The sequence below is a fragment of the Podarcis vaucheri genome (genome assembly GCF_965113315.1).
Source record: "Podarcis vaucheri genome assembly, chromosome: 2".
NCBI classification, from domain to species: Eukaryota; Metazoa; Chordata; class Lepidosauria; order Squamata; family Lacertidae; genus Podarcis; species Podarcis vaucheri.
The window spans coordinates 93,164,254-93,187,603 of record NC_138760.1 but is presented as its reverse complement, the minus strand read 5'-3'; the positions used below and the strand labels follow the sequence as shown (position 1 = coordinate 93,187,603).

Sequence of the window (23,350 nt, the reverse complement as noted above, 5' to 3'; positions counted from 1 at the left end):
GGGGTGATATGATAGCTATGTTCAAATATATAAAAGGATGTCACATAGCAGAGGGAGAAAGGTTGTTTTCTGCTGCTCCAGAGAAGCGGACACGGAGCAATGGATCCAAACTACAAGAAAGAAGATTCCACCTAAACATTAGGAAGAACTTCCTGACAGTAAGAGCTGTTTGACAGTGGAATTTGCTGCCAAGGAGTGTGGTGGAGTCTCCTACTTTGGAGGTCTTTAAGCAGAGGCTTGACAACTATATGTCAGGAGTGCTCTGATGGTGTTTCCTGCTTGGCAGGGGGTTGGACTTGATGGCCCTTGTGGTCTCTTCCAACTCTATGATTCTATGATTCTAAGTGGCCCAGTAGAATATAAAACAGCTTATTTTATTTATTATTTCTATTTATATACCGCTTACTATCTAAAAGATCTTGAAGCCGTTTATAATACATAAATATGGGTATATATACACACAATAGGTACAATAACACCATGTCATAATACAGAAACAGTATCCATATCCATAAACATAATATAAACATAATATAAAATGGATAAAACCTGAGAGCATTGCAAAGGAGTATTATATAATATAAAAATTGAAACAATACAGCATGTATACAGTCATTTATCCAAACCCATTCATCATCCATTCCACACAACCACTACAACCAACTTCAAGCATCACCTCTATCAACCAACCACACTCAACAATAGTGCAGCCCACATAAAACACTCACTGTCAAGCGTACACATATTATATATATTCCTAATACCAGGAGCAATAATGGATTCATGCCCCACTTCCACTGGACAGTCTAATACTCCTCTCCCTTCTTTCACCTGAGAGGGACCCAGATTTAAATCAGAGCAGACTCTCACCCTGGAGGGTATAGAACTACTAGAGAGCCAGTGTGGTGTAGTGGTTAAGAGCGGTAGTCACGTAACCGGGTTCGTGTCTCCGCTCCTCCACATGCAGCTGCTGGGTGACCTTGGGCCAGTCACACTTCTGTGAAGTCTCTCAGCCCCACTCACCTCACAGAGTGTTTGTTGTGGGGGAGGAAGGGAAAGGAGAATGTTAGCCGCTTTGAGACTCCTGAAGGGGAGTGAAAGGCGGGATATCAAATCCAAACTCTTCTTCTTCTTCTTCTGTCTCTCAGTTACAGAATCACAACATACTGTACATAGTACGACACAACCTCTGGAAACACGGGTGTGATGCTCCTATGTTGGGGACCGTTAACCATGTGTAAAGTAGCTAAAGCATACGATCCAGGGGTTATAGTACCAGAGGTTTGGAAGTACTGAAATACCCAGTCTTCTAAATGAGGAGGTACCCTGTACTAAACAAGGAGTGGTATGTTACCAATCACATGCTAAACTTAGGAAGGATGTTAGTAACATAGATAAAATAAAGGAGGAGGCAAACTTTTTTAAAAAAAGAAAACAGCATGGGGGGGACCCACCTTTCTACATTGAGCTTTTTCCTTTCTCATTTGGGATTCTACTCAGGTCTGCCTGTGCAATGTTCTCATATTCATGATGGGTTATATGTAGAGATGGTGATGATTTGTAAATAATGGGCTCTTGACACAGATGTCTGTTGCTTCTAATATTCCTTTAGTACAAGTGAGGTACTCTTACCTTGAAATTCTTTCTCTGTCCTTGATTAATAACAAGGTGCTTTCTGAGCTCTTCTGCCTATGCAGTCACCATTCATCAGACCAGGCCAGTAAGGTCAGGAGACACCGCTGGCACATGCTCAGAATGTGATTAATTTAATCTTTTGCTTGGACTCAATGAGAAACTGTCCTTTCCTGATTGCTCCATTTTAGTCTAGCCTCATTATCTTCATTGCCAAATGGAGACGTGCTTCCCACTCCCAGTCTTTGAATCACCAAGTCCGGCCAACTACCCTGAGATTCTTCCTTCTCCCAGGGACTTGTGCTGGGTTTTCTTTTACCAGGATCAGGTTCCACCACCACATTGGGAAGAAGACGTTTGCAATGGTGAAAGAAGAGAGCCACTGGAAAACATGCCTTCTCTACAGTAGCAGCTGACACCTTGCTGTCTGCTGTCTGATCACCACCACCAGTGTCTAACTCCTCTTCTGCATTTCAGGGTCCAGGGCGATGGGACTCAGGACGACACATAATGAGCAGGAGTGTCGCACAGCTGCTTAAGCAATGCACTGCTCTTTACTTCTCCACACTACACTTCCAGCACTGTTTTGCTAGAGCATGCATGCACTAAAACATTAGGCCACAATGTAGAATTCTGCATGAAAGATAAATCATTTTCCAGGAAATCGGTAATAGGTGTCCCAATGAGATTAGGGTGGTGGTGTCAGAGGCCATGAATGAGATTCCTCTTCAATGGGTGATGGAGAAAAACACTCCAAACCTGAGGGAGGAGGGCATGGATATAGCACTGCCCTTCTCAAACTCTACTGCAGAAGTTCCAGAAAGACCTGAGGCTGCCTGCTCTGCCACAGTAAGAGGTAACTGGGGAAGGCTGGTCCCTTTAAGTAAAGCAGCACTTTGCAGTGGGGGCAGGATTAACAATTAGGCTGCACCTGCCACTGCTCCTAAGGACTGCATTTCCGTTTCTTCCTTGCTGAAATAACTATAGAGCTTTGTGTCTGCTTTCCAGACTGCACTGTCAGTCAGGAGTAGGGTGTGCCCATCACTTGTTATGGGTGTTGCAGGTTGGAGCCACTATGAGCTGATTGTTTTGGTACATCACCCAGTCCTTAACGTTTCTTGTTGAAGTCACAGCTCACCACTTCCTAGGGTTAAGAAAGTTTTGCAGGACGTCTTGTGAGCTTCAGAGATAACGCACATCTAAAAATGCACACGTGACTTCTGTATGTAACTCTCTGTTAAAGAATGTTATTGTGCATTGGCCATCTGCCTTTCCCAATCAGAAGTACGCTGACTAAGAGGTCTAGGTTCAGTGTCTCCTTTTCTCCAACCTGCAAAATGCCATCAGCTCTCAAGTTGTGCTTAAACAACACCACCCTTCACTGCTGCCTCTAGCCCTTCATACAGGTAGAAAGTTACTAAAGGAGAGATTTTTACTAGTCCAATTAGCAGAGGTTTTTGCAACTTTGTCTGTTTATAGGTTGTTGCTGTTGTTTTCACTTTATCCTCTGGATTTCTATAAGCCGTATTATATAAATGAGCTTTAGCGGTATATCGGAGATGAGGGAGGAGTGAGAGGGAGGTAACTTTTCTACCATCTTTCATGCAGTTTGATCCAGCTTGTTAACGCACTCTGTTGCTATTGGAATTAATTATTTAATCCTTCTCCCTCGGTGCTGTAATATCAGCCCCCATTTCTGCTGAGATTCACAGTTCTTAAGTTTTCCTGTGAGCACTTCATGCTATCTTGAAATGCAGTGTGGACTAGAGAGCTTAGAAATTAGGATTTTAAAGTGACCACTTTGGCATCCGTGGTTTCCTGGCTTTTCTATTTATCTCTTTCTAATGCTGCCAGAGGGGTCAATCAGATCCAGATTGTGATGTGCACCAAATATGGACTGAGAGCTGCAATACAGCGAGCTCTCAGGTGTGCAGTCATTCCTGATGACAGTGGGGAATATAGCAAGTTTTTATTTTATTTTCCTTCTTATCAGTCCATTACTGCACTGTATCTCCAGTTTTTCTAAATTAGGTAAGGACAAAATTCTAACCTCTGAGATTATTACAGACCCTCCAAGTAGCCCTATTTTCCTGAGATGTCCCTGATTTAGAGAAGGCTTCTCGGTTTCTGATTTGATCCTGGAATATCCCACTTTTCCTTAGGATGTCCTTATTTTCATTGGAGAAATCTTTGGGGGCATGGCGTCATCTGACCCCTGAGCTGTCTGAAGGCAATCCTGTATAGGAAAGGTTTTTCATGTTTAATTATGTTTTTTTAATATGTTGGAAGCTGCCCAGAGTGGCTGGTGCAACCCAGTAAGATGTGTGGGGTATAAATAGTAAAATTATGATTATGGAATGGGATGTCCCTACTTTCATCGGAGAAATGTTGGAGGGTTCGTGTTTACTGCAGCCTTTAGCTACTGAACAAGCACTGTAAATAATAGAGTATCCCTGTGCTTTTGATCAAGTCATTAGACCTTACATCCACAGGGGGCCTTGGGCCTTGGCTGTTAAAGCTTTGCCCCTGCTTGCTTCTCCCAAAGGCCTTTGTACTATGTCAGAAAGCCTGTGAACACAGCAAGTTTCCCCTCAGGCTATGTTTGAGGGGGAGTTTCTTTTCTTCCCCCATGCCTGTCAGATCCATTGTAGGCACGCTGCCTGACTTCCAAGACTCTGCTTCTGCAGAAGTTTGTGTGAAATATTATCTCCCAAGGCCTTAAAGCAGACATGGAACCTCTAGAGGCTTCAGCACTACGTACGATGTGTTGAATCACGATGTTCGCACCAGATCTTGTTGTTCAGAGTGGGTGAAGATGCTTAAATCTGGCCCACATTCAGCCTAATAATAACACTAACAATTTTATTATTTGTACCCTGCCCATCTGACCGGGTTGCCCCAGCCACTCTGGGATGTTTCCAACAAGTATAAAAAGTCTTATATAAAAAAACTGGACTTCATAATATTTTGCACTTGTTAAGCTAGTGGTTGTGAAGGGTGGAGCTGACGACCAAAAGGAAGACATGAGTCACTCTTGGGCCCAGATGGGACTCTTAACACAACAACAGGGACAGCCTTATTGTTAGGCAAAGAGTGAGTAGGCTGCCATAATAGGCCGTTGATTTGGGGCATCATGAAATGGCAGGAAATTGCTATTTGTTTTATTTTTATTGTATTTTTCCCCCTGCCAAGTAGGTGGAGGGGCACCTTAGCTTGGATAGGGGTATAGGCAGGAGGTTACATTTACACCTCAGGCAGGAAAATGTCTCGAGCAGGCCCTGAGGGCCAGTAGAAAATTTGGCAGCCATTACTGCTGTTAGGGCAAGCAAATGTGAAGGAGTTGCGTAACTGTTTGCATATTGTGATATAAGTGTGGAAGAAAGCTTGAGCTTCCTGTTTTGCAGAACTGGCACTATGGGGGGAAGAGCTCTCTGCAGCTGATGCCTCCACCAATTTATTTTAGGACCTGATGCTTAGATGGGGGCTACAGCTGCCTAGCCTAACACTTCTCTTCCCAGAGCAGGGCTGAGACTACTGGGCAGCTGGAGCTACACTGCTGCGCTTCCCTGAGGCTGCTACCACCCATTCTCACCATTGCTCACTGTTCCTTCTGCGCACAAGAGTGGTGCTCTGGACATGGGAGGGCGTGTTGCTGAACTGCAAAAACCATCAGCCCCAGCTGCTGTAAGCCAAAAATGGCTTATCTTCTGAGTTTGCACCAATAAAACTCAGAGACAAGAGGAGTTATTAGTCCATTGTTGTTTATTGCCAGGCAGTAGGTTACAGTCGAATTGTTTCGCAAAACTGCAACCCCACCCGGTGGTCCCGGTAGGGGTATTTATAAATTTCAAACAAAGCATTTCAATTTCCACCAATCATATACATCATTACCTCATTTCATGTTTAATACACGTGCACAATAAGCGTTAGCAATTTCTGCTGATTCAGTTCTGATTCCCACTGCTTTCTGTCAAAGTTCTAATTTCTGTTACATTGTGCTAGCATGCATGTTGGGAATCTGTGTTACGCGTAGCCATTTGCACCATTGTATCAACTTATGTTCTAGCTTATGAGCTGTATCTTTGTGATTCACATATTAGCTGTACAGTGGTACCTCAAGTTAAGTACTTAATTTGTTCTGGAGGTCTGTTCTTAACCTGAATTTATAGGGGTTTATAGGGGTTCACATTATCATATTTATTGCGGCCCTTTGGGCCACCACCACACAGCAAACATGGCTAATGGCAAGGGGTGATGGGATTTGCAGTTCAGCAACATCCAGAGGGCCAAAGGTTCCTCACACCTGGTCTACATTGACTGGTAGTGTCTTTTTGTGTGTTCAGACAGGGCTTTCCCCAGCCCTACCTAGGGAGGTCAGTGACTGAACCAGATGCCTGATTGTTACATCCTGATTTGTATCTGGTCATCCTAATTATTACTGCTGTTACTACTTGGGGGATGGCTCCAAGGACAAAATTTGTGCCATGCCAGAACATCACTAAGGTTTGTCTTGTCCTGGTTCCGTGCAGGGCTTTTAGAAGAAATCTGTATGAATTCTTAAAAATCCACACCGTGGTTTGTTTGTTTTTTAAATGTACACTTTAAAAACAAACCAAACAAAACCTTACTAGGTGGTACTAGTTGTGTGTGCTTACGAGGTGGTCCTGAGTCTTGAGGAGGAAATTGAAATGTAAAATGTGCATAGGATTCCCACTTGAGAGTGAGGGAACGTCAGCAAGATTTGTCATTCGCAGGAAAACTTGATGCAAGGATTTCAGCACACATGGCAGCAGGAAACACCTGTTTCACCTTGTCATTGTATACAGGCTGAATGTGCTTTTCAAACAAAAAGAAAAGACAGACAACCCTCAGATCACCTTGTATGCAAACTGCCCCTCTGCTCCAATCCGCACATTGCTGTGGGCCAGGCATAGGCAAACTTGGCCCTCCAGATGTTTTGGGACTACAACTCCCATCATCCCTAGCTAACAGGACCAGTTGTCAGGGATGATGGGAATTGTAGTCTCAAAACATCTGGAGGGCCAAGTTTGCCTATGTCTGCTCTGGGCAGATTAGATCAGCTGCATTCACTTCCGAATTATGGCTTGGCAGATTCAGCCTCCATGTGCCATTGAGTTGAACCAGGGCCTAGGGTATTAATTCCAAAATATTAGAGATTCCTACCCTGGTTGTAACAATAGCACTGCTATAACCAGGACACGTGAAAACATTTAAATGTATGGATAGGCCTTTGTAGAAATGAATCTATAACCCCAGCTGCTTGTTGATTTCATGGCACTGAATATATATATTTACAGCAAAATGACAAAACTCTTAAGTGAGGGTGAGGTTTAAAATGCCAGTTCTGTACAACAGCATTCTGAAGACCTACTTAGAGAAATTTGAAATTGCTCACATTAGTGTCTAAATATTTTATTGCATTTTAATTTGCTTTATTATGTTGTATGATTGCCCTGAGTACCTTGGCTTCATAAATAAAATTAGAGTTGTGCTGAAAGACTTTGCTGCATAAAAATTAATGTTTTAATGCTTGGGGACTTATAAAAAATTCAGCAGAGTTTTTTTTTAAAAAAAATAAAATAAAAATCTGCTAATGATGGGGAGAGGGTCCAAAAATGTATGACTTCAGGTAATCAAATGTGTTAGGTCAGCAATCTCCAGTACACATATGTTTTAAATGAAACATTATAGTAATATTAAAATAGTTCTATATTCCAAAACAGCAACAACAAATATGAACCCAAATAAATTCCCTCAAAATTAAATTTGAGGAAAACATACCCATGGGTAATCATTTGGATTGAGACCTTAGGTCATTCATTCCAGAACAGTCCTATAACCTTCAGCTTTCGAGATGACTACAGTAATGTACTACAGTATTCTGTAGACCCATACTAACAATACTTAATTCTACAGCAAAGTTAACTTGAGTATGGACAGGGGTACTACTTAGTCACATTCCAGATGTTAAAGAGTTCTTGTATCTTTAAATAAGTGCATAGAAAAAGCAATTTCAGCAGCAGCAATTCTCTTCACCCTTGCCTGATGAGCAGCACCTGCTTAAATTCCATCTTCTTCTCCCAAATATAAAGCTGAGGAGTCAGATTACCTGGCTCTACCCTATGCTAGTAACCCCTTTTTAACATGTATATCAAATAAAGCTATGGAAGGTCTCCATTTTCCTATGGCTATCCCAAAGTTGCTGTGGGTTGGAGTATGGAGTGCTGTAGAGTTTAAATACATGCGTATGTATTGCAGTATGTTTGTATATCTAGAAAGTGGGTTGTGGGGTCATCTTTGTTGTTTGCTGTTGGCTGTCAGTGAGGAGGATGGAGATAGTCTCTTGGCTTTTTAAATCTTTCCTTGCTAGTGTGGTCTTTTGTAGGCTCAGCCTACCTGTGTCTACTACCCCAGACCCTCTACACTGTCCCAATTATGTGTATGATCATCATAAATCTCATTACCCTCCAGTGCTGTATTGTCCATTAAATTTAGCGGTTATAAACATTTGGAGAAGTGACAATGCTTGTACTGAGACTTGTGCCAAAGTCCTGTAACCTGGACATGTAGTGAACCCTTTATTTAATTATTTTAAAAGCGTATGAATTTGTTCTTTGAACTGCAGCACTGTGACTTACCTTCATATAAATACGTTACTTTGTAATGCGCTGTGTGGTAAATGTTTTGCATAATGGACCCCCTAAGCTATTTTCTCCTTTCCCCAAGTCTACTGAACCAGCGTTTGGTAATTAATACATGAAGCTCTACATATTAGTCTTGCCTTTGTCTCCCTCACACCTATTTGTCTTGGCATTAGAGCACTCTCCCCAGCAGTAGCTAAGCTGACCTGTGATATTTCACAATCTGCTTAACTGATCTCTGAGAAAGAGTTAATTATAGCTCCCCCACCCCACCCCTTCTTGCTCAAACTTGGTTGGGTATTATAATCAGAACTGTAATTATTCATGCTAATTGCTTGTTTGGGGAGTTGGAGTGAGGAGGGGAGAGCTCTAGTCCTTTACATGGGTGATTAGCTGATTGGACCAGGTTGCACATCAGTAGAGCTGGACCTACTAATCTGAGGGGCTGCCCTGAGCTTGAACGTGGGGAGATGCTGAAGTAACCCAAGTCCTGTGAAGGTGGAACGTGCCAGGTCAGACTGATGTTGCTTCCTCCCCTGGGACTGAAAAAAAAGAGCATGCACTTCTTGCAGACCTTCCTCCGGTGGAGGGCACTCAGAGGTATTTGCACTTTTGACGGGCCCTTTTCTTTTTGTTCTGGTGGCTTAATCACCTTTGTAATGAAGGGATGGGATGAGCTGCTCAGTGTTTTGCCTGAGACTTCTTTTTAAAATGTGCCGCAGCCTCATACTGGAGGGCTGTATGTGATAGGATAATATGCTCCTGAGGTATTGATAAACCAAGGGTGCTTATATTTTGTTGATGAGCATGGCAAATTAGCATGTCATTTGAGCTCATTGAGCCTGTATGAACAAGCATGGGGGTCCTGTTCTTTCATCACGGTAGACATCTGGTGGGCTCCTAATGGTTGTAGATGGGAAAACTACCTGAATTTCTCTGTGACTTTTTTGCATCTCTAATGAGATGATTAGCTGTACGCGTAGAGGAGGAAGGGGGAGAATTTGCTATATTAGTGTAATGAGGTTTTTCTCTCTCTTGACAATCTCTTTATGTATTTCATGGCTGAACACACGAATGTTTCTGTGTATTGGCTAGCATGAAAAATTTGAAAGCTGGTTGACTGTAAAAATGGTAGCTTATTAACGAGAAAGGGGTGGTTCTTCAGGTTCTAGTCAAAAGTGGAGAATCTATGTTAAAAGACTTCCTGCTGGATTTTTTAAATTGAAACACTGCCGTGTGTATGAATAGTACTCGTTTTCTCTTTATACCTCAAACTGAGAATTAGCTGTGCATGGTCTTAAGAATAGTGAGTGGGGGCAAATGTCTCCTGCCCTCCCTAAATGGTTCCCCTGGTAAATAAGTGTCTGCTTCTAGTTGGTACATAGGGACTCTAATGCAGGCTTGTCGTTGTTGGTGGGTGTTACTCTGCCTAAAATGATTAAAGCTACAATTAAAGCCCACGTACCTATTGAACTCAATCAGACATACATAGGAGGGTTAGTTTTGTGTGTGGAGAGAGAGAGAGGTTGTGGAAAAGAAAAATTATTTGGGCATGCATAAAACTACATGGTAAGTCTAACCCTTAAACAGTTTACTCAGAAATAATGATTTTAAAACTGGTGAGAGACTATTCTGGTATGCTTCAAGATTGCAACCAAAGTGTACGGTTTTGCAACCCATATTTAGTCCCATCAATCTCAATGAGATTTAGAGTAATAGTGCTTGTGATCTGCAGCCAATACCTGTTATCTAGAAACTATTTCACGCTTATGGTGATGAAGACGGTAATCGGGGAGGGATATGTAGGACTGGACGCAAGAGGAAATGTCATTATTTGTTTAAAACAAGAAATACTTGCAAACAGGTTGTACTTGCCTGCCTGTGCTTTACCTTTTCTTCCTTTTTAAGGTCTTTGAACTGCCTCTGCACCTTTAGGAAAAGTCTGGTGTTTATAAACTAAGCAGATGAGGGTTTTCTTGACATGCAGAACCAGAGTTGGGGAACGCATAATTTCCTTACCTTTTGTATATCTGACTACTCTTCAAGCACTGAAGCAAGATCAGAAACTTTTTCTTGCAACTGCCATTACTTTCTGACTGCCGTAATTGTGCGTATTTTATGACACAAATTATGGATGTATTCAACATAGAGGCAGGGTTAGTGAACCTTCTCTAAAACAAAATAATGGTGGGTTTTTTCTGTGCTGGAAATGCCTGTGATGCCTTTTTAAAAAGGGATACTCTTTTATTTTCTGTTCATGAGAATATCTGAGTGGTAAGCAATCCATCAATTCCCCCATAAAAATGAAGGGTTGCTCTTCTTTCTAGAGGTTAAGAATTATTACACCTGTCACTCGACTATCCAATCATTGGAGTGACTTGCATAATTATGTGTTAATGTGCTCCATAACTTTCTCAGAATTTACTGCCTAAATAATACAGCCTTTCTTCAGAGTTCTAAGACACTCTTGTCTCTCATTTTCCTAGTAGAAACACTGACTCTCCCAGGGAAGTGTAGAGCAGTGGCTTTGTAAAAACTACAGACAGGAACATCAGGCTGCGTGCAAAGGTCTTGAGGCTGCCTGACACAAATTGTTGTTCATATGGAAAGAGATAAAATGTATAGTTCATGTGTTGGTGGGAGAGCAGGGGATGATGTGTTTGAGAAGCCATGCTGCAACTTGGTTTGCCTTGAGGCAACAGCGTTTCAGCCATATCCAGGCGTTCTGAACAGGGATTAGGTAAACGTACAAGGAGGAAAAAACATGCATGAATGCACCAATTTCACCCCGTCCACATTGCCCTCTGTGTTGCAGGGTGACTTGTCTGCAACAGCAAATCCTCTGGCACTCCTAGAGACTTTCATGTCTTTGGAACACTGATTTTTCCAAGATGGTAAAATGTACAAACCTTACCATTTCAAAGGCGAAGCGCCCTTGTAAACAAAGAATTAACTATGGACTGGTGTGTTACTTTGTTTGTACGTGACTGGCTCTCATCTCATCATGATGTGCCACAGGTTGGCAGTCTGGCAAGCTATCCACCTACGATTAATTGTTTGCATGCCCTGGCTAAGCAACTAATTAACTTGAATAAGGCGAAGCTGTCTTGCTGCTGCTTCTTCGTAATGCCAGGAAATAGAACAAAAGGCTTTATTCCTGGTTGTGTTTGGAGATTGTAGCTTAACATTAGCTATGGTTGGTTTCAACAAACAAGCTGTATTAATGAAGGGTTTGAAGTTGGCTGTGGTGGATGGGGAAGGCCAAGAGGACGTTGAGGCTCATTCACATAAAACTAAACTAGGTCTAGGACACTAACTACGGAGTAGAGATAGCTCAGTCGGTAGAGCATGAGACTCTTAGGCTATTCCATATTGGGCAAAAGATTTCTGCAACACAGGGGATTAACTAGGTAACCCTCATGGTTCCTTTGAACTGTACAGTTCTATGATTATATCTAAACATGATGTTAATATATGGTTTGAAGTTGGCTTGTTTTTAAACTAATTTGTTTCTTGTGCTTGTTTATGGAGTAAGGAGCTCCTTCACTCTGTTACTTGGAAGGAAGGAAGAACTGTCTTGCTTTTTGGAGCAAGAGGTTGAAGAGACTGATTCTTCTATGATTCTAGTTGAATCCCTGCCAGCATTCGCTCTATCTGGAAATTAATCAATCCCACGCTGAACAGCATAGGAGCAAGGAGTGAGCCTATGCCGAGCAGTCCTGTAGGCAGTCTTCTTGTGTCTTGTACGGTGAACTGATGGCGGGTTCTCCTACTGGGCAACTTAGCTCCTTCAGCAGGATGAGAATAGTGTGAGACAAGGCTGCCTTTGCATCCTGTAGCAAATTCACCGAGACAGATATATTTGCCTGAAGATGTACATGAAACTTAAGATATCTCATTGGTCCCATTACGAAGCATGCGGATAAGAAAGCTTTTGCCATGAAATCTTGTGCCAAACTAAAGTTTGCTGTTGAAATATTGAACTTTAGTTGGGATGGGAGGCCTTCTGATAGCACTGATAACCCTTGAAATACTTTTTCATTTTGTGGCACCCCATACAGTGTAAGTTCTTTGCTTGCATGTTGTAGAAATCATAGAAATGTGTTAATCTGGCTGGGGGTGGCAGCTCAGAAGCTGAGAAAGAGCTTCCTTGCCCAATGGCAAAATGGTAGGAAGGTGGATTTTCAGAGTTAGGCTATGTGAAACATTGCAAATGGAAATTGACTCAACTTGCTAAATAAGTCCATTACTAGGATGAATGTCTTCTTGCATGCTAGATCTCTAAATGCACTGCAAAGGAGCCCAAATAAAGCTGATGAAGTATTTTGAATCAACTGGAGCTCTTTACAGAGCTGTGACTTAGAAGAGAATCTACTTGAATTTCATTGGGGTGACACCAAATTTGACACGCACCCTTTACACCTTAATTATAACTATAGTATCGAGAAGGAAGTATTGATGGATCTCTGTGCCTTGGGCTGACATTAAATAGTGCTTTGATGAGTTTTAAGGGAGATGTGACTTTAATTGGAAAGGAATAAAGGACATTCCTGTTAAGTATCTGCAATCCCAAAGCATCCAGTCTATTGCTGGCCTGTTCCTTGTAGTGATTGTAAAGGCTGCCTTTTCAAATAATAATGGAGGACAAACAAGTGGCTTACATCCCATGCAGACATATAAAGTAAACCATAGCATCCTCTTGGTTCAGCTATTAAAAAAGACTGTGAAATTGTAAGTGGTTTGGCAAAGGGGCTCAAGCAATATGGTAAGAAAGTAAGCTACTGCGTATGGGAAGGTACTTCTCAATGGCTCAAGTTCTACCATTAAGAACGCTTTCACACATCAATCATATGAGGTGTTTCCACATGACTATGGGGCAGTGATGCACTAGCCGTGCAGCAAGTCCCACACACTCTTCCACATGTTGGGCATAGCCATATCCCAGTGGGAATCCCGTGCGCTTAGAGTTCATGAGCCGTAGAAACCTATATAAATAGAGCTCAGTGTGTTGGCATCAGGGAGCATGGCAGAGACCCTGGTGACCTCAGTGGCAGGACTTGGGGTGCAGCCCTGCTTGTCCTGTGAGCATGTGGAGACTTCTTTGGGCAATTAACGTGGCACAAATGAGGCTTTGGGTTTTGCTCACATCAGTAAAAAGGGCTTGTTCAAACAGTTTCTCTACGTAGCAAGCAGCTGCAGCCCTCTTTCGGCTATTTGCACACACCTGTGATCTCATGGGGGAAGTGATAATCTGACTCCTGTACACAGATATAGCCAGAGCTATTTCCTGTGATCACAACAGCTGGAAAGAGAGTCATTGGGATCATGAAAACTGATGCGGGCACCTATGCGTACAGCCTGGCTAATATGCCTCCTGGGGCTGAAGGAAGCTGGGAGTCCAGCGACATCTTGAGGCAACCCTGGCTCTTTTTATACACACACACACAGAGAGAGAGAGAGAGAGGGGGGGGGTGTCACCAGAGCTAGGAAAAACCCTTCTATAGGCTCATTCCTTTAGAACTGTGCCATAGAGATTTTATCATCCTGGTAACATAAGGGGGTTAGAAATAATGCTTAAGTGGAACCTAAATAGTTGTCAAAATGCCACAGCATGCACTGCCCAACACAGAACTTTGGTGCCAACATCATCATCTGATCTGTATTTCTTTGTCATCTGTATTTCTTGTTGTCTGGGCAGCCCAAGACCTCCATATACACTTTCCAGGCTTTCGCTTTCCAGGCTTTCGCTTCTGTGCAGCAAAAACAACATGGGAGGCAGCAGTTGCGAGTTACTGGTGTCTGCGGCCACAGCAGGCACTGTGATTCTCCAGTGGTTTGATTTCACCCCCCAAGATGCACTCTATTGTCTCCTGAGACAAACGGATGCCAACAATCCCTTTGTCAGCTGTAGGTCATGAGTGTCTTGTCACCCAAGGAGGTAGGTTGTGAATTCTGGTCCTATAGCAAAAGAAACATCCTAGACTTGTCCATTTGAAATGTTTTGTCTGCCTGCCAACATTCAGTCAGCACCATCTTCAGGACCTTTAGAAGTTATCTCTCTGGTCCTGGGCAGTAGGTGAGGGTGTATTGTTTAATGCACATATATGAATGCACAACTGCTATTTCGCATGGTTGTGAGGCTTATTTTGTAAATTGTTAACACTGTGGGATAAACGCCTTATTGTTGTTGTTGTTTTAAAAAACCACTGGCTTCAAAGTGAATGACTACAACAGACAATAATCCTTGATTTGAGAAGATTGATTTTAAAATCAATGTCCCTGGTTTTTCATCCGTTATATTTTTATGGTATGCTTTTCCATTTAGGGTAGCTCTTCAGCTACCCTAAATTATTTCATTCTAAATTAATGGAGAATCTAGCTGCCATCTTTTGAGTTGTCGGGCAAGGTGTGTATGTGAGAGAGTGGGGTGTGTGTGTCTTATTGTCTAATGGAGGGAACCCTCTGCTTCTGACTTAATCTGAGAATACTGCAAAGTGATTGTTGATGTTGGAAGACAAAGAATGCCTTACGGGTGGGAGAAAATTCCATAGCCAGAGAGAAAAGAGGAGAAGCTGCGTTTAAATCTCCAATGGCTTTTTGCAGTCTTAATTTCTTCCTTTTTCCTGGCAAAATTAATTAGATGGAAAGCTATGTTTGTCAAGAGTTATTGAGTTTGACAGGCCTGAGACAGTGCTAATTTATGTAGTTACTTTTATATTTAATGGTCTTGGACATCTATTTTTAAAAGACAGGAAAACTGTCCTACTACAATGCAGTGGACCAGAAGGGGGGGACGGTGTAGCTTCAGGACTCTCCCCCCCCCTTTACAGCAGCAGTAATCATATCATCTGCTGGAGCCCCAGCATACTTGCTTTACCAAATGACTGAGATGGCAACAAGGCTTTCAAGTTTTACTATTCTTGTGACCAGTTAGCGCTGAGGAAACTGGAGAATAAGAAACGATCAAGTAGGGTCTGGGTGCTTCTTTCCTGTGATGGCTTTCCTACGTAGGTCAGTGGCACTTATGTACTCCCAGGTAGCTACAAATTAGATTGCAATAATGTCATATGTGAATCCTGGGTCTCTCTAGTCAAATTCCGACATGGCATGTATCGTAAATCGTTCTTGGGCACCGCTTGAGAAAAGTCAAAATACAGTGGTACCTCAGGTTACATATGCTTCGGGTTACAGACTCTGCTAACCCAGAAATATTACCTCTGGTTAAGAACTTTGCTTCAGGATGAGAACAGAAATCGTGCTCCAGTGGCGCGGCAGCAGCAGGAGGCCCCATTAGCTAAAGTGGTGCTTCAGGTTAAGAACAGTTTCAGGTTAAGTACGGACCTCCGGAACGAATTAAGTACTTAACCCGAGGTACCACTGTAAACTATATCCAGAAGGTGTCCATGCTGTAGCTCTCAAGGGTAATAATTAGAGATGCATTAATGGCTTGCCCTTTACTTTCTCTAGTCAATTGCAGAAGGCTAGAGAGATGTATCTCAATGGATCTTGGGATGAAGGTCCCTCCTAAGGACATTGGAAAGTGTGCCTGAGGTTCCCAGTGCTCTGCTGTGGCCAACCTCCATTTTAAGGGCAGGCTTCAAAGATTCAATTCTCATGGTTTCTCAGAACCAACAGAACATTCTGTGATATCTCTCCGGCCAAGCCATGTTGTTGTTGTTGTTGTTGTTTAGTCATTTAGTAGTGTCCGACTCTTCGTGAGCCCATGGACCAGAGCACGCCAGGCACTTCTGTCGTCCACTGCCTCCCGCAGTTTGGTCAAACTCTTGCTGGTAGCTTCGAGAACACTAATGTGCATGTATTTCAGTGTCTACGAATTGTTGGCATCAGCCATGCAAAAGTTGAATAAGAGTAATTATTTTGAAATGTGATTGCAATGGCCACCTTCCCAAGAATACAAGTCTTGATAATAATGGTTTTGCAGGTGCAGTGAGGGAGGCTATAAACATTGTGTGTAATGGCAAACTGATTAAATGCTTGGGATGAAGAGTGTGTGTTTGGAACTGAAGATTTCTTATCGTACTTGGTGAATAGAAGGTACTCAATTGCCTTTTTGAGTAGCCAAAAGGTGTAAAACAAAATGGCTTAAGAAAATAAGGTGAAGAAATGACAGCTACTTATTTTCCCCAAAATAATCTTTATTATATATTGATATAAACACCATGTAGAGAAATGGGAGTAAGGACAGAATCCAGATAGTTCAGCACTCTTCAAGTCTCACTTATTTTCAATGGGAGAGTGATGCTGCATATAAGTTTGAGGTGGGAAAACTACACTCTTGACATTTTCTAGATATAATCTTGCTGGTTGAGGGATAAATTTTTTTCTGCCCAGAAACAACTTGGAAGAAAATGCCTTGTGCCACTATGCACACATTCTGAAGCATAACATGAGATTAGCGGTGTTTTGAAAAGGATTTATACATGAACTTTGGTCGTTTTGATCAAGAATCAGACTGCCTCCTGCATCAAGTTCCTGCTTATGTCAGAGCTGTTCATGCACTGCCGTCTTACGTATGTTAAGCACACGAAAGTATCAAACTCCATGTTGTGTTCCATTTCTGCAGCACAATTCTATAAGCATCGATTCATAATAGTTTTTATTCAGTCATATGCACTGTTTGTATCTGTCTTGGTGCCGGTTCCTTTAGGACCCCTGAAATATGCATGCATATATTGTGTATAATACGCGGCTGACTTGTTAGCGGAATGGGGAAAATCTTAACCCTCTTCTCATCGAGATTAAGGAATAAGAACAAAATCCATGTGGATAAGCTTGACATCAGAGCTTTCAGAAAATGCAATCCCTAATGGAGACAGTCGCATGGGAAGTGGTGCCAGGGCTGTCTTAAGTATATCTGGCGCTGTGGTGCAAAGATCCCTCCGGGGCCGCCCCCCCATTTCCCAGAGTTGTTGACCTTTTTTAGGGAGGACAGTGCTGACGACGTGCCCAGCTTCGTGGGGCTGGAGGAGCCGGGCAGCAGCTGGAGGGCAGCTCCTCCGGTGGGGAAGAGGCAGAGGCTGGACGCAGCGGCTCCTGGCTCAGCTAGCCGCTTCGTGCCCTGGTGGCCACAGCAGGCGGCGGCTCTGGGTATGGTGCTGCTTTGGCGCGGCATGGCGGAGAAGGGCGAGGGCGGCGAGCTGATGCCAGGAGGCACCACGTCCAGCCACCGCCTCTTCCCTGGTGCCCTCCAGAATCTGGCACCCTGTACCACTAGCCTCTATGGGTAAGACGCCCCTGAGTGGTGCCTATATTGGGCACAAGCAGCTCTCGGTGTGAGCTGGGGAATGCAACACATGTGTGCAGTCTGCTGCCCGAATCTACTACTTGGCAGAGTTGGAAAATCCTGGAAAGGAATGGGAGGCATCGGTGCTGTTTCCTACCTTGCAGACCCTATAGGGAAGGTTATAGGTTGTGCAAAGGAGGTGTGGATCCTGAAAAATCCCCACGGGCGCTCTGGAAATAGTGGCTAAACTAAAAGTGGAATTTTAAAATGATAACTTAAATATGTGCTTGACCAGCCTGCCTCTTTGATGCAGAAATGTAGTGCAGCATGGACTGTTTGACTCCTTCATATGCTGAATAAAAAAATGGCAATGCATGACCAACTCAGACGTAAACAGGCACCTGATGCTTGATCAGAATGGAACAACCAGATTCAATGTATGAATTCATACATTGAATCTGGTTGTTCCATTCTGATCAAGCATGCCACTGAGTTTCATAGGATGCTTGGCTAGGAGGTAACTAATTTTCCTTCAGGCTACCCAGCCCTACTTCTGTTCAATCACCTTACCATGCTCATGCAGTTAAAGGGAGATTTACATTTCAGGATCTGAATGCAGATGAGCATTTGTCAAAATAAATTTTGGTTTGGAAACGGCAGATGAGATTGCCTATGGTGGTTGTTAAACTCATGGTACAAGCAACTTGCAACTAGGATGGTGGAGAAAATTGCTTTGGTTCTCATTTAAAGGGGAACTTACAGAATTTGCACTTTTGGGGATGACTACACGAACTGAAACATTCGTGCTTGGAAATTGACACTTGCCTGAATTTTAACAATGCTGTTCTCCAGCCAAGTAATGTGTACAGAAATCCATATGCTAGGATAAAGTGTTAATAAAAATGTATATATTAGTTAAAATAACATACAAGCACACGTTATATTAGGGGAATTTGCTTTGCAAATATGCGTACGTTAGGAGAAATTAGCACTCATTATTCCTTTTGCTTGGTTTTCTTTCTTGAACTTAACATTTTACCCAGTGACCTATTTGAGCTCGTACAAGATGGCTGCTCAGGTCACATTCATTTTCACCTCATTTCATGTGTATAATGCATACCCAAAGGCTCTTCGGCTCCTTCTTGCTCATCAGGAGTTCCTCTTTCTTTACCAAGGCTAAATGAGACTGCTGCGTGTCTGTGTGTGGGTTTAAAAACTAGAATAAATCTAATCTCCAGTATAATAACATTAGCCATTTTAATAAGTACTCAGTAGAGTAGACCACTTCTTTCCCAGCTGAAGGCATATGCTGCTCCCTAGTGGTGCATGAAGTACTGCAATGAAAGAAAAACACAAGGGAAGAACTGAGAATCACTTTCTATCATAGGCTACCAGATCAGAGGTGTATTTGGGAATAACATTTTGGCTAGGGATATGAATGAATGACTAATGCAAGCCATCTTCTTTCATTGTTTTGTGGGGAGGTTGGTGGGAGGAGAAACTTGCAGATGGTACGCAGCTTACTTCTTCAGGGTGCTCTTTTCCCACCTGACTAGGTAGCATCCATCTGTGAAGAGAATTTTGAGAGATTTTCCTCTATCCCACAATTCCTCCCATAAGAAATAACATCCCTTATAGAAGGGAAGAGGGAAATGGATCTGGGGAAATAAATGTATGGCAGGCAATAGTAGCCTTGTGCTCTTGACCTGAACTTTGTCACTGCTCTGTACCCAAATATTTGGGCGGGGGGAGAGAGAGAGCTTCTGGGTGGATTTTGCCGTTTGCTGAGGGACGATGCAGCCAGAATCACCACTGACACAGGTGAAGGAGGAAGACAATTCCATCAGCTTTCTCTTCCGCAGGTCAGCTGTCTAAGAGGAAAAACTGTCTTCTGGTCCTGATCTTTTACCATGGGGCGGGGGTTTCCATGGAGGGTTTGCTCTCCCAGATAGAATCAGTGAGAGGGCCATTTTGCTACTGATTTTTATAAACTATTATGGGCATGGTTTTGGCTAATGAGCAGGGTAGGAATGTCTTTATATATATGGCTGAGATAAATGACACTTCTTTTTGTCTTCTTTTTTTAAGCTGCAGGACTATTCAAACTTATTTATCGAATTGGTTGATTGGCTAACACAGACCCCTCTTTACCTAACTTACATTCAAGTTACACAGCAATGCCCTCCAACCCAGAATAGAATGATAAAAAATGTGTACCTTTCTGGGGAAAGATTCTACAAAGTCCCAGCCTATCTGTTAGGCCTTTTAGCTATACCATGATTAAATTGCTAAAGTTCATGGAGAGGAAGCTGCAGACCATATTATTTCTGAGCCTTCTTAGGATTGTGAGCTCATGAGACAATTAAGATATCGGGAATTGAGCCTTATTAATGATACCAAATCTTTATAAGAGAACTGGTCACCCTTTTTTATAGATTCAGACTGAATTGTAACAGCTTGAGCCTAGTTTGAAGGATTTCGGACAAATGTGTTAATAGTCTGAAGATGTAAAGGATTATTAACAGTAAAGATATTGACTGAGACAGGTGTGCGTAGAGCCTCTATTCTGGAACTCATTCACATTCGATTCTTGCCTTATATTACAGAAAATGATTCAAAAATGGAAGTTGGCTAAGACCACTAGTTACTTCGTACGCAACTTTGCAGATAGTACTCATCTTCTCAAATTCTTCAGGATGCTCCTTCCCCATTTCACTAGATGGCATCCATCTGTGAAGGGAACTTTGAGAGATTTTCCTCTAACCCTCAATTTCTCCCATGAGAAATAACATCTCTTATAGAAGGGAAGGGGAAAGTGTGTCTGGGGAAAGAACCATGGCAATCTTTGGGAATCTCTGTTTCTCCAGTCTGTACCCTGGTGGTAGATGATAGTTCTAGTTGCAGTGCTTGCTTATTCCTATTAAGCGAGACTGGTTGGACTTCAGTCCCTAGCAGCCTTCGTCCCAGTTAAGGGATATCTACTGGGGCCAGAGACCAGAATCCACTCATTAGATTTCACTAGTATCCAGATGTCTCCCCTTTTTAGCTTAGTCACAGTGTTCTCCTCATTTCGTTCTTTTGTTTAAACCCTAATAGTCACAAGAGGGCAGAGTTGTCATATAGCTTCTCCAAGTTCTTTAATTTCCAGGGAATCCGCCAGCTATTACCTGGAGCAGTGTTTCCCAACCTTTTTTGGGCAAAGGCACACTTGTTTCATGAAAAAAATCTCGAGGCACACCACGTTACAGCCCCGTGACGTCAGCGCGCAGCGTCACGCCGGGAGGGACGCACGAAGGAGGGGGGAGGGCGAGCCCCGTTCCTCCCCATCCGCCCCTTTCCGTGCAAGGAGCGCGAACAGGTGTGAGAAGGGGGTCAAACCTGCGGGCCGGCGCCGGGGAACCTCCAAGCTTTGGGGGGGGGAGGAGGCAGCAAAGCGAGGCAGGAAGGAGAGCACGGCTTGGCTGGGTGAGCTTTGGCAGGGGCAGGGAATGAGAGCCGTGAGGCGGGCGCTGCGGACGGAGGCGCTGCCCGCCGAGCTCGCAGGCAGCCAGGCAGGCAGACGGCGAGAGCCCTGCGCTGGGCGGCCTCTCCTCGCCGCCGCCGCTCCACATCTCGCCGCCCGACTCGCCCGCCTCCCTCCGGGGACGGCGCCCCAATCAAAAATTTGACTTAAAAAAAATATCTTTCGAATTTTTTAATTTTTCCCACGGCACACTAGGCAACATCTCGCGGCACACTAGTGTGCCGCGGAACAGTGGTTGAAAAACACTGACCTGGAGCATGGGTAGGAAAACTAAGGCCCGGGGTCCAGATCTGGCCCAATCACCTTCTAAATCCGGCCCGGGAATCAGTATGTTTTTACATGAGTAGAATGTGTCCCTTTATTTAAAATGCATCTCTGGGTAATTTGTGGGGCCTGCCTGGTGTTTTTACATGAGTAGAACGTGTGCTTTTATTTAAAATGCATCTCTGGGTTATTTGTGGGGCATAGGAATTCATTCATTCCCCCCAATATATATATATATATATATATATATATATGCAGGTTTTGGTGTCTTCGGGTGTCTTCCCGTGTAAGAGTCGGGGTGTCTGTGCGACGTTTCGACGAGGTCTCACTCGTCATCTTCAGGCTGGTGCTTTCGGCTTCTTGTTACTGGAACAGAGCAGAATCTGGTGTTTGAGTTCCTATAAATACTGTTGAGGGGTGTGGTGTATAGCCTCCAACGTTCTGGGCAGAGAGGAAGTTCCTAGATTAGTGTGCCTCTTCTTCTTTTGTTCCTTAATTACTTGAGGGATATCTTGAGTGATTTCATGAGTGATATTCTGAATACCACTGGGTGGGTCATTAAGTGTAGATTAGTTGCTAAAGCTTTTGTGTATATATATATGTATATGTATATATATGCTTTCGTAGATTTTCACGGGTACAGGAATGCAGGTTTTGGTGTCTTCGGGTGTCTTCCCGTGTAAGAGTCGGGGTGTCTGTGCGACGTTTCGACGAGGTCTCACTCGTCATCTTCAGGCTGGTGCTTTCGGCTTCTTGTTACTGGCTCTGTTCCAGTAACAAGAAGCCGAAAGCACCAGCCTGAAGATGACGAGTGAGACCTCGTCGAAACGTCGCACAGACACCCCGACTCTTACACGGGAAGACACCCGAAGACACCAAAACCTGCATATATATATATATATATATATATATATATATATATATATATATACACATACACACACACACACAAAAAAAAAAAACCCGGCCCCCCACAAGGTCTGAGGGACAGTGGACCGGCTCCCTGCTGAAGAAGTTTGCTGACCCCTGAGGAATTTCTATAAGAATGGCCATAGCAACAGCCAAATGCCATGTTGGCCCCCCAAAAGCAACTTTATTCTCCTTAGTGAAATTTGCATAAAACAATGAAGTGCGGACTAAAATTTTGGCTCTTTGTTTTTTTCCAAATATGCCAACTGATTTTCCTATTGTGTGCACATTCTTGCCCTGGCTAGTCTCCTGTGGGAACATAATGCATAATCCTTATTCACCGCCAGGGCTTGCAGTTGAACTGCACACTTCCACAGTAATATATCCACAATGAAACAGCAGGGCAAAGTCTGCACCTATCCGATGAATGGCTGCTAACTAGAACAGGGTGCTCTGAATATGCTAAGTGGGAGCATAATTGTCTTAGGAAAATCATGGAAAATTCCTCTGCCAGTTCAGCTTCTTTGAACCCTATGCTGCTAGTTCATTTCTCAATTTCGTTAATGTTCTTACTGGTTTCCCCTTGTCTGCTTTCTCAGTTTTTTGTTCTATTAAAGCTTTGTTGTTGTTTATACAAGAGTATAGATGCTAGATAGTTTTGGCGCTAATGAGAATCTGGGTTGTTTTTAAAAGACATTGATAAAGCTTTTGTGCATTTTGTAAAAGCAGCATTGAAGTTGCTTTTTGCGACATCCTCCATGTGTTGCTTGCAGATAATATCAGATAATATATGGAGAGTGTCCCATGTCACTGCCAGACATTTTCATGTAGAATGAGCTGATCATCTACATCCTGCCACAATCAAGGTTTGCCAGAGGGGAGCTCTTGAGCCTGCCTTGTAATCTGTTAGGTTATTTAATGCCTAATAGGAATTGACTAATCAAGTCTGTTCCTAGTTCTTGTTGCTTTCAGATATAATTCACCCATAAGTCTGTCCTATCATGCTTTCTCCCCCCCCCCCTTGATCTGAACAAAATTCCGCATTTAAACAAACATTTGCCGTCCAAGTGTATTTCTAAATATCCCCCCCGAAAATACACATTTTATTTTGTATAT

General features: G+C 43.1%; 1 protein-coding gene across 6 annotated transcripts in view; it reads left to right on the top strand.

The window, feature by feature from the left end:
* Positions 1–23,350, top strand: part of GRIP2 (glutamate receptor interacting protein 2) — a 388,526-nt gene that overhangs the window by 217,811 nt on the left and 147,365 nt on the right. Inside the window, exon 1 of one of the 6 annotated variants that reach the window (XM_082209300.1) lies at positions 8,715–8,894. The exons of the other annotated variants lie outside the window; for them this stretch is intronic. Within the exon in view, the coding sequence (XP_082065426.1) occupies positions 8,816–8,894 (79 nt within the window). The 5' untranslated portion in view covers positions 8,715–8,815. Of the gene's footprint in view, positions 1–8,714; positions 8,895–23,350 lie in introns of those variants that run through there. 6 annotated transcript variants of the gene reach the window in all.